The sequence below is a fragment of the Amblyomma maculatum genome, chromosome 10 (genome assembly GCF_055883805.1).
Source record: "Amblyomma maculatum isolate TAMU_Amacu chromosome 10, ASM5588380v1, whole genome shotgun sequence".
Taxonomy (NCBI): domain Eukaryota; kingdom Metazoa; phylum Arthropoda; class Arachnida; order Ixodida; family Ixodidae; genus Amblyomma; species Amblyomma maculatum.
This window is the reverse complement of record NC_139353.1, coordinates 44305798-44318243: the sequence shown is the minus strand read 5'-3', so window position 1 is coordinate 44318243 and position 12446 is coordinate 44305798. Positions and strand designations below refer to the sequence as shown.

Genomic DNA, 12446 nt, shown 5'->3' with positions numbered 1-12446 from the left:
AGTGTTATTTTGTGATTTTATAATTTTCGACTACGTGAAATATGTCCACTGATTAGTTTTGTATCTGATTATTCAATTCATACTGTTAATCTGTTCTGTACTTAGGTTCTCGCATAATTGTATGATTTGATTACCGAGTGCTGGTTTCAACGTTGCTCTTTATTTCTTTTGAAATCGACGGATTCCCTCTGTTCACGCGTAGGTTTGGTTTAATGCAGTCCTTCCTTTGTGTTGCGCTGTTGTGCTAGAAGTTTTTGCACGGACATTGGCCCAGTCAGGCAATCAGTGTTATCGCCTTTTGCCCCTGCATAAACAAACAAATAAATAAACAAACAAACAAACTTACAGGAATGCGCAGCGTATACAGTTCAGTACATCGAACGACTGCCGAAACTGTAATTGGGTATACTGTGCGACTTTGGCATTCTTTTAGCGAGGATTTTCAAGGATTAGGATCTGTTTGTTCGATATACCGAAAATATGGAAATATCCGAGTTCGATATATACATTCTGAAATGAGCACTGTTACATTGTCTCGACCGAGACCGTGAGTCTGGGTTCAATCCCGATGATGGTGGTCGCGTTTCGATGAAGGCGAAACACCTCGTGGCCTCAGTCGCTTTAGAACAATAAACACCGTAAACCAAACAATAGGTCCTTGAGGTTTAGTTACTTAATGCATTCAAAGGATAAAGGCGCTCAGAAACTCACTCGGAATCCGACGACATTGCTTTGAGATGTCTAGGAAGCGAATTGGGTCTTCTCAAATCGTTGACGTAAGCAAGGTCCCGTGGACACAGGCAACCTTCGACCTCAGTACAGGCTAAGGTGGGAAGCCAAATGCGAATGGCAGCGCACTTAAGCACCTTTAGACGTTAAAGCATTTTTTTTAAATATAAACAAGGTTAGAATACTTTTACTTTTTGTACGAGTGTTGATTTTGTTCGGTTTGGAGAGAGCGTAACAATGAATAGAAGCGACAATTAGTGTCCATGGCAAGGAAGATTACAAGCAAGCGCGGAGCAGCTGACAACAGGATAGCCACTAATAATTCGTATACCGCAGCGCGGTTTTTTTCTTAGGGTAGAATTAGCAAAGGCTATAGAGTTTCATACGAATGAATGAATGAATGAATGAATGAATGAATGAATGAATGAATGAATGAATGAATGAATGAATGAATGAATGAATGAATGAATGAATGAAATTGGCAACCCATACAGAGTGCTGCTTTTGATAAAGTTGATCAAGCTTAATGGTTTTCATTTTCCCTCGTGAAGACCCTTACGGCTTCCCTACAGATTAAGAAGCTTTCGAAGGGGGACAACATGTGTTCTTTTGTACCTGACGGAAATTTAAAGCTTCCGGGGTGACATATGTGCTTCACCGTACAAAAGAGAAGCGAACCATGCAGAATGGTAAGACAGCACACGACGCTTCCATTTTGAACGATCAGGTGTCACCATATGTTCCACATGTGAGCCGCACAGGATGCATAGCTGCTTTGACGGCTAATTTCATGCTTCGCTCCTCGATAAAGTCCAGGTTCCTTGGAAAAGGCCACCTTTGATGCATGATATCTGACAGGCCTTCGGCTACCATAATGTGACCAAAGAAAGAAGAGAAGAGAGAGGCGGCGGTGTAGAAAACGATAGTATAAATCAGAACAGCAGAAGGTGTTAATGACGCACTCGCTCTCTTTCAGCGCGTAGTCAAGTAACACCAAATGCAGCTCCCGCGCTTCACCTTCTTTTTGCTTTGGATATACAGGGCGGGGCATTTAATTTGATACGCTTACTTTGTAGCTATAACCTTAAGACCACATCTTACCCACCCACTCGGACGATCAAAATGTGATTTAGACAGATGGTTGTTTCGTTGCAGCGTGTTTGCAGTCCAAATGAATTAGCTAACATGTTCTAATGAGCCTGATTTGTTATTTTTTTTTTAATTTTAATCTTCTAAAGAAGTGAAACACGCTCTTAATACATGTTCCTTCATTTCGCCTCTCTGTTTAATGACCCCTCATCTCGTGGCGGCGGCAGTGCTGCATGTGCGCGCTCGCCTCGCATTTCCCAGGCCATCCCGCATTCAATTTGCGGTCGTAATTCGTCGCTGTCTCTCTCGAAAGCTCGACCGTGTGACTGGACAGCACCTCTCCCCCCCCTCACTGCCGCATCGGGGGCCAGTGAACTTGCCCGCGCGTCTGTTCGTTCACTGCAACGCGTATTGCGCTGACACAGGCGCACGCACGCACGCACACACCGTCGCGCGGCATTTGAGAGGAGACGTCGGGATACAGCGCGTGTGTTTTGACGCGGCGTCGTCAATCAATTAGGGCGTGCCCCAGGGCGCGTGCTCGCTTCGGGCCGCGCGTGTACAGGCGACCACTCCTTCGACCGCGAGCGGCAATCACGATGCTCCCGCGACGTGTCGGGAATGGCTAATACGGGGGAGCTGTGCGCGTCGTCGTGTATGGTCGTCGCCGTCGTATACAACAGCATCGCGTACACACAACCAAGACGGCACGTATAGTACACGCTCGCTTGCGTTGGTTAGGCGAGCCCTTTTTTGCTTCCCTCTCTCCCTGCAATAAGCACACGTCAGCTCGTACAGTGGAGCGTACGTTTCTCCCAGCCTCCCATGGAGAATAGCAGTGGAGATGGTTATGAGTTGTTTAATATGTCGGACCGCTGTTCCCATAATGCGCCAAGCTGCGTTCTGTCCGGCGTTCCTTGAGAACGACTGGCAGAATCTACGCGCGGTTGAGTTAGTGTAGTGTGCAAAGTGAATGTGGTCATACGTAATCGTTCACTTAGCGAGCCATCATGCGCGAGTGGATGGCTGGTGCTGTATGGACACAGCGTCCTCAGGTGTTTCGTTTTATTAGTCTGCTTAATAGTTGCCCTCGCTATGCGTGATTCCTTTCCGCCTAATTCACCTCCGTCTCACCACCGTCTGAAGTTGCATGGGCGTGACTCCTGGGAGAAACTGGCCTCTTCAGCGGCCATTTGGGGCTTCTTCTCGCTCCCCCTAAACCTCGTTCTCTTCTTCTCAGTTCCTTCTTCCTCTTTCGACTTCGAGAAGCCTAGCATAGATTTATCTATCCGCCCGAATGAAGGAACAAGGAATTAAGAAAACACTGATAACTCTCTTTCTCTCTCTCTCTCTCGAGTTTATTTTCCCAGTGCGACAGGCTATGAGAGGCGTGATGGAGGGCTCTGCGAACAATTTCGATCATCCGAAGTTCTTTAACGCATTGTCACAGCGCACAATGGAAAGGCGCCTTGTATTTATCCTCTAATACCCCGCCGCGGTGGTGCAGTAGTTAAGGTGCCTGACTACTGTGCCGGAGTACTCAGGTTCGAACCTGACCGCCAGCGGCTGCATTTCGATGGAGGCGAAATGAAGAGGCGTCCGTGTGCTGTGCGATGACAACGCACGTTAAAGAACGAACCACAGGTGATTGAAATTTTCGCTACAGCGTCTCTCAGCCTGGGTCGCTTTGGAACATTAAACCCTACAAACCAAACCAAACAATTTTCACCTCCATAGAAGCACAACCGCCAAGACCGGGGTCAGTATACCGAATAGTTGATCTCCCTAACTAGTAGGCGGGGTCGATCACCATATGGTTGTATACATTTTAATGAGTAATTAATGTATTATGAGCAGTACGGCATTAAATCGTGCAAAAGTGCTTCGGTAAATTCGGTGTGTGTTGTGAAGATCCTCACCATGTTTTCCCCATTTCGTCAGCGCTGCCGCGAATACGCCGGGAAGCAAAAGCACACGCACACAAAAAAAGGGAATGCTGCCCTATAGGGAAAAAAACCCTGTGAGTCACAATAACCTCATACACATTTCTCATACTATAAACTCATACTAAACTCGTACAAATCTCATATCATCTCATACAAATATCATTCGACGTATGAGAAATATATAAGATTGTACGAGATATGTATGAGTCTATAGACTTTCGTATCAAAATCCCGCAAACTTCTTTATGGCAATTAAAGGGTATATAATTATACACCTTTTGCTGTACGTTTTCCTGTAGACAAGTGTACTAAAATTATAATGGAGATTCTATAGATATCTTATAGATTTATGGCCATGCACTATTTGTACACAGGACGTAGAGAATCTATAAGATCTGTGGAAATACACCTTGGTATATTTTTTACTATAGACAGTATATATAGTCAAGTCTAGTGAAAGTGTAATGACAGTCTGTGGAGAGCTTAAATGTTTATGTGTATATATGTATTTTTCCAGACCTGTGTATAGGTAATCAACATTCAACGTATACAAAATACACAGAAGGCACTTAAGTTCTGTGAAGACGAAAGCATGAATGTGTCATTGTAGGTTCGTTGTTGTTTTTTTTTTTTTTCAAATTTTATTCCTTAGGAATCATATTTCTTTTTTTATGTTGAATTCGTTTATTTTTATTTTCCCAGTCGCTATCACAGCGACTGATTGCATCGAGCGCATTCAACAGCACACCTGTATTCAGCGCGAAACAGCGACCTCTCGTGGAATCGTTAGCAGTGAAAAAAGCCATATGAGTAACAATAACCTCACACAAATTTCACATACAAGACTCATACAAATGTCATAGAATCTCATATATTTCTCATAGCTTCAATGAGATTTGTATGAGATGATATTAAATTTGTACGAGTTTAGTATGACAATTTGTATGAGGTTATTGTCACTCATAGGATTTTTTTCACTAGGGCGTCTCAGAATTCTGTTCCCACTGTATCGATATTAGTCGAATTCTTTTTTTCAGCTCAATTATTTTCGGTTGTTCAGGCATTTTTTCTGAGGAATGGTGTGCCAATCCGAATATGTTTACCTGATTTTGGCATGCAACCTCCAAAACGCGCTCTTTCGACTTAGGCCGCGATTAGTGCCCAAGTTCCAGATGACGACGTCACAGTCCAGCTTGACCATTCTTAGGTTTTGGTATCATCATCTGCACTTAACGCCAGGGCCCACTGCTGATGACCCATGTAAGACTTTCCCGCCGTAAGTCTACTGGGTATTTTACACCTCACAGCAACCAGTCATGGGCCTGCTGTCCGCGAGCCTTACCATATTCACAAACACGCCTTTGTATGTTAGCTGGCTTCCCTATTGTGTGCCGTTGGCTATCATTAATGGCCACCCCACCCACGCCAACCAGTCACGTGTTAAACTTGCTTGGTAACAGCTTCGTGGTTCCGGCCTGGAGATTGGCTATTCTCACGTTTTGCATCCACGGTGAACCAAGGCTCTCTTGGGGACGGTGTATACTGTACACTATTAATCTGGTTCCACATACACGTAAAATGTTCCACTTATAAGGATAACTCTTTCACTTAAGCAAGTGGAAGTTCCACAAACATAAGGTATATAGTTTCACTTATAAATGAAATTATTTTATACGAAGCACATTAAGATTGTAAGTATGGAATGATAGTTTAACTATATTTTATGCGCATGTGCTACGTTATAATATCCCTGCGCTCACCACCACTAAAATGAAGCTATTAACTATGTAGACAGAAAGCATCGGCTCGCAGGAATTCCCCAGAGTGTATTCATAGGATCAAAGTCGACCTCAGCAGTGAGCGCAGCTGGTGATAGCATGCTATGGGGTGTATAGCTATCACTAGCGTGTCTTCGTCTCCGGAGAGCGTGGAGAACTCCAGGAGTTTTATTTTTTCACCTAGTGATTCGTTTTGGACTCGCATCTGGAGCATCACTACAGCCGGTTTGTGCACGTTGTTCTCTCGCGCAGTGATCGGAGCCGCAGAGGCGTGGTCGGGTGCCATCACCATGCAGCACCCGCAGCACCCGCACGCGGGCCTCGTGGACGGATACGCGGCCGCCGCGCTGCCCATGGACCTGCACGTGCCGCCGCCGCACCACCAGGGCTACCACCCTTACTTCCGGTGAGCAACGCCAACGTCACTTCCTTTCTCCCTTCTGTCTATCGCTTGGCCTGTTTGTAGACCATACAAGTGTCTGCCTCCCTACGGGGCCAAGAATATTGCTACTCGTTACGCCATTACCCGCACGATCCCGACTAGCTGCGCAACAGACGTCGCTGAGTTCCTCCTCCACGACGTGATACTACAACACGGTGCCCCTCGTGAACTACTCACGGATCATGGTCGCTGGATCTCCAGAATGGTTGACGAGCTAATTCGTGTTTGCACCGTCCGCCACAAATTTATCACCGCCTCATCCTCAGACCAACGGCCTCACAGAACGCCTCAATTGTACGCTTACAGATATGTTACCAATGTATGTCTCCGGCGACCACCGGGATTAGGACATTAATTTACCCTTTGTAACATTCGCCTATAACTCTTCTCGTCATGATATCGCTGGCTACTCTCCCGTTTACCTGCTCTTTGACCAATATCCACTGCTCCCCTTTGATACATCGCTACCCACTACTGACGCCGCTACTAGTACTTACGCTCGTGATGCCATCTCCCGCGCTTAAGAAGTTTACCACATTGCTCGCAACAGGATCTTTGCCTCCCAAGGTTCCAAGCAATCCCGTTATAACAGTCGCTACCGCGATGTGCACTACGACCCAGGCTCTCTCGTTCTCTGGCTCCCATCCGGCTGGGTGGGCTTGTGCGAAAAACTTCTACCACGCTACACAGGCTCCTACCGTATCTTGCGCCGAGTCACCGACGTCACATACGAAATCGGACCTTTGAACCCGAAGTGTTCTGCACCACGAGCTTCCGACATTGTGCATGAGCCGTATTATTAACGCCTTGCTTCGTTTACTTTAACCGCACCGGGACTCACGTGCTTCAGCGGCGGGGGTAATGTTATGTGGTGTACCATGCTGGCATTCAGCAAGTGGAGAACGAAGTGTCTGGGTGTGTGGACAAAGACGACGCTGAGTGTTGAGTTGTGCGGTTAAGCGGTGCCCATCGATTCCACAGTGGTGTTGCCCACTGGTGCGTGATTTTCACACGTAACAATATGCTGTCGCGTAGCAGACGCACGCATGCACTCCACAAACATCTCCTTTTTCTGGATATAATAATGCATGATTAGCCCCGCCGGGGTGGTGCAGTGGTTAAGATGCCCGGCTACTGTGCCGGAGTACCCGGACTCGATCCCGACCGCTGACGGCTGCGCTTCGAGGGAGGCGAAACGAAGGGGCGTCCGTGTGCTGTGCGATGTCAGTGCACGTTAAAGTCGAAATTACTCCGGAGCCCTCCAATACGGCACCCCTTTATCTCTTTCCGCTTTTACTCCCACCTCGTCCCTTTCCTAACGGCGCGGTTCAGGTGTCCACAGAAAACAAGTGAGACAGTTACCGCGCCTTTCCTCTCCTGTGAACCAGTTTTTATACATGATTAAAAGCTGGAATATTGGTCCAACAGCAGAGCATAATATGACACCATAAATTGTATATGTGTATCTGCTGTGCCAGTCAGAATTTACGTTTTTAAAACACTTTTGCAAGCTCCTGGCGGTTCATAGATCCATATGTTTCTTACACGGTCAAATCTAAAGAAAAAAACAGGCCTGCTTCACACGAAGCTGACTGCACATACATACGAATAACATGAAAGGCTTGTCTGGTCGGCTTCACCGCAGTGCTCAGTTGTAGTAGCGCTCTTGAAGTACGTAGAAACGTATGAGAGTCTCCCAGGTTTTTCGCACACAAGCGAAACCGCGACGGTGGACTATATATCTATAAATTGCCTTCTTTGCTAAATGATTCGCATAATTCATCACCAAAAACGAATTGCTTTGTTTTTAGGCAATACCCAGCCCCTTTCAACTTGCACTCTATATTTTGTTGGCGAGGGGGCCAGCTGCTATATAGGCACATTCTAACGTGCAGTCTCATCCCGCGGTGCGTGAGAGCGTTGCGCCGTTTCTCCGCTATGGACGAAACTCGTAGAGATTGTACAAATCGTCCAAGCACGGGTATTCAGGCAACCAACGTATGTCGGTTGGTATGTGGGGTTTAACGTCCCAAAGCGACTCAGGCTATGAGAGACGCCGTAGTGGAGGACTCCGAAAATTTTGACCACCTGGGGTTCTTTAACGTGCACTGACATCGTACAGCACACGGGCACCTTGCTTTTCGCTTCCATCGTACGGCGACCAAAGTAACGTCCGTCGAGACCACCTTCACGACTGCGGATCTGCAAGTCGACGAACTCTATCCGATATCAACAAGAGAACATTTGAGCGGGCATTTTTAAAGTCAGTTTCTTTTTCTTTTTTTTTTTCGATAAATTGCAGAGTGTCGGCAAGAAATGTTCACGGGACGCGGATGTGTTGAAAAACAAAAATTAATTTGCCGCCGTCAAGCCAAGCGAGACGCCTGAAATTTCTGCAGGGACGAGGGTATTTGCATATACTCCACAGCGTTTATCAATTTCTGGTGACTTGAGGGAGGTGGCGGCACAATCATTTTTTTTTTTTTTGTATATATACGTGTCCCGCTAACTTTCGCTGGTGACCGAACCTTGTGCCTTGAAATGTTTCCCCATCTACGCAGGTTGAAGGTTCGTTGACGAGGAAAGGAAAGGAGTGATGTACTATGTGGAATCACTGGCGCTGCACTTTATAAAAGGGAATCCTGATACAGGTACTGCATTAAGGACAAAACAGCTTTTCCCATGCTATTTCCGCATACATATAGAACTCAGACCTGGTGCAAGGTCGTCAGCGTGAGAGCGCGCCTGTTCTCTTTGCAACGACTATGCAGTCCCGGAAAATGTGCAAATCAGGCGGAGCTGTAGTTTCTATTGTACGCACTGCTAGGTACACAGCGCGCGCTGTTAATTGTGCCCCCAGCCACACTGCTATAGAACAACGTAAAACTTCACTGTAACTCGTCTTGCGTCCGTTTCGCACTGCTCGTCGTGCCTGCCTTCCACGGAGCGAAAGACTAAAAAAAGAATAGAGAGATGAACACGGGAGAAAAAAAGAAGGGAGAAGGAAGCGGCCATTGTGTAACGGTGCCCGAGCAGCGGACCCGGTCCTGCAGGCTTGGCATGCACGTCTGTGCGGAGACGAAAAGGACTCGCACAGGGAGAGGGGCGCGGGAGAGATTCATCAGGAAAAGTGCATTTATGGGCTCCTCCGAAAGAATGGCTCGCGGCTGCGAATACTGATACAGCGGTCGTACCTGCATGCTGTTCAGGCAGGCATGTCACGCGAGTCACTTGTGTATGAGCAGTCAGACAGAGGGCGAGAGGGGTGGCTGTTTTTTTTGTCTGTCGCCGGCCCGAATATACTGCAGGCGGAGTGACCAACAGTGCTTTTCTTGGTGGCGATAGCGGGTCCGTGCAAAGCGCGCGCTGCGAAGAAGCTCAGGCAGTGGTGTGTTTCTCCCGCGATCGCCGCAACTGATACGCAACTCGTGGGGTCTGCAATGCGCATACCAATTGTATGCGGGTTGCAGTGTTAGGGGAGGCTGCTTTCTTTTGTTTCTTTTTTTTTTTTTTCACTTTGATTCACCGGGCATGGTCGTCAGTGTACGGCACAAGCAGCACTTTTCCGCGACACCGCGAAAGGGGCCAATTGAAAAGCGCCGTATATATAATACGCGCCTGGAAACGGTGCAACCCTGAAGACGTGGGAATTTTGATTAGGCGAGTGCGAAGACTGTTGATAGCTTGCTGACAGCAACGGCGTATATAGTAGGGGGGTGGTGAAAGGAGTGTAAGTGCAGTATATATTGCTTTAATATAAGCCGCTGACTCATTCATGGCAGCTTTTCGAGAAAACTATGGTCAATGTTTGGCAAGCACCCAGGGACACATACTTTGTTAATGAGTTCGAGTCATTAGCCTCGACAAGCGGAAAAGAAGCCTGATGTGCCACGCTACAGCTTCTCGTAATGCAGAGAGAATCCTAGCTGTGTGATTACTTTTCCGAACTTCCTTTTGAGTAATGAAAGAAGCACGTTTTGCACCAGTTTAACTTCAAACCCGCCGTCAGGTCTGAAAGGCTTCTCGTGGAAGTTGTAGAAAACGTTTGAGTCCAATATGTTACACTGAGACATGCATGTATCGATGTGCGTATACTTTTATCAGAAACAACGATGTGACACGACATTCTGTATTCTCTGCTCTATTTTCTCTTGCGTATTTTTAGCATCGTGTTCGCCGCCAGCTTCTCTTTCGTCATAGAATCTGTACTGCAGCTTGGCATAATACGTACGTAAAGCGGTGTGCGCATTGTACCTTTGTCTAAGACTAATAGAATGTCACTAATATGGATATTCGCTGCTTAATCCAATAGAGTTAGTGGTACTAAAAACCGAATCGAATATCAGTCGAATAGGAATTGTATCTCTTTAAGGATAATCGCTTCTTCGTGCAAATATATCAGAAAAAATTAACAGTCACGTGAATCAAAGAAACGATAATGGCGGCGCAATCGTACGTCGCTTATGGGGTTCAAAATATGGCTCTCAAAAGACCGAACACTGATCTCCACTAAAGGGTATGCAACACGAAGTTACGACTCAGTGGTCGTCATTGTATGTGCATATGAAAATGACCTTTAGCTATACTGATCCAAACTGTTCTGCAATCAATATCTAAAGCGTGCTGCGCAATTATACGCGTGTCGTATAGAATGATTGTCCCAACTAAGTTCCTTCAGTCCTCGGAGCTCAAATTTCGCGCAGTAATGGCATTTGTTCGTCAGTACTTTTATGCCAGATTTGTCCATGGTGCTTGCCCGATTTAATTAGAAGTCTGATATCGGCGCGTCTTCTTCGCTGACAGCGAAACAGAATAAGCCACTGCCCAACGACGGCACCTCTGGCGCCATTCGAAAAGTATAATTGCAATAGAACAATTAAAACTCTTCAAATTTAGCGCAGTTCTGGCCAAGCTAAGTCCCGGCGATTATTATTGGTAAAGAAGTTGATAAATACCTCCAAAAATTCTACAAAACGATTTCATTATTGCGGCTTCCGTCGTCTAATATCTCTGGAAGTTTCCCTACTGAGAAGCTTGTTTTGCTCTGGCGTCGCTGCAGGCGGTGTGAATATCCGACATCAATTCGAATCGAATCAGGGGAGTACCCCCGAAAAAGCTCGTATATCAAATTACCGCCGACCAAATGTCATTTCTGTATGACATGTGGGTGATACAGCTTTCGAGGTGAGGCATCATATAAGAGGAATATTTAAACCTGCTCGATTCTGAAGCTTAATTCAAACATATAACAACTAAGTTTGAGCGTTGTGAACTCTGTGACGCACAATTAAAGCACACTGAAAAATTTTTTTAATATCGATGATTATCAGCTTGCAAAGGACAAGCATTAGTTTCAATAAAAACGCAATGATTATTAGCTAGAAGGTATTAAAAAAAATCTAACACATGTGCCGCTGCTGTGCCAACACAAATCTTATTAATTTTTTTTTAAGCCATGAATCGCAGGCAAGGATATACACAGCCTTTCACTTCGTAACAGTGATCACGGAGCACCTTTCTGGTTAGCAGACGTTTCGAGTTCGGCTAGAGAGGCGCAAAATGCATTCTAACAAACTTCAAAGCACTCAAAAATAGCCATAGATTTTTATCAACAAAATGTAGTTACATTATAATTAGTTACAGTTGTCTTCACTGTCTCCTTTACTCGGTCGTCCTAAGTAAGACTCCTGTCGGTTACCAGAAGAAGGCAGGTGTGATAGTTACTGCACCGACATCGTCACTATTTTGTACATGCACGGAGAGCCCCGCGCAGCAACTATCACCATATAATGCAGCTCAGTGTGGTGGCCGCCGGAGGTGTCACGCTTGGCTTGACCCGGGAGCATGAATGGCTTTGTGGGTGTCCGCCATAAACCGTGCGCCCCCCACGACGACCTTCTGCTGCGCGCGTCGCCCGGGGGCGCGTCGTTAATGCCGAAGCCCGGCAGCAACGAATGACAAATCGCGTCAGGTGAGCGGCCAAGCGGAACGCCGCGGCACCCAGAGCGCGGTTTGTAAGTGACGAACAGCAAATGGGGATAAAAAAGAAAAGAGGAGGGGGCGAGAGTGGTGGGGAGCGGTTCTGCACGAAAGGGTGTCATGGTATATAGCAGCGCAGCAAGGTGTAATGATGGAACGACGGTTTCGGAGAGCCGTTATCAATCGCATTAGTGTTCGATTATATTAGGTTATAGCGCGTGCCGTCGGACTGACCGAACGCTATTTAGGAGAAAGAAAGGGGACACGAAACTGCGGGTGAAAGCGGCACCCAAAAGCTGGTAGGATTTTCTAAATGAAACGGGATCGACCTGTGGAATATTTTCTCTCGTTAAACGGCGTCTTGGGGCATGTAAAGAGTGTTGTAGCGGAGCACTTGTCCATCTTCGGACCACTACATTATTCGCTTCTCGATATCAAGCTTCTACATGTTCTGATCGAGACGGCGCATTACGCATTTTAGAC

The 12446-nt window shown here is 46.5% G+C and overlaps 1 protein-coding gene across 2 annotated transcripts in view; it reads left to right on the top strand.

The window, feature by feature from the left end:
• Window positions 1-12446, top strand: part of trh (PAS domain-containing protein trachealess) — a 592592-nt gene that overhangs the window by 176863 nt on the left and 403283 nt on the right. For both annotated transcript variants that reach the window (XM_084582630.1, XM_084582631.1), the window contains exon 2: window positions 5795-5948. In XM_084582630.1, coding sequence (XP_084438756.1) covers window positions 5795-5948 — 154 coding nt within the window. The remainder of the gene's footprint in view (window positions 1-5794; window positions 5949-12446) is intronic.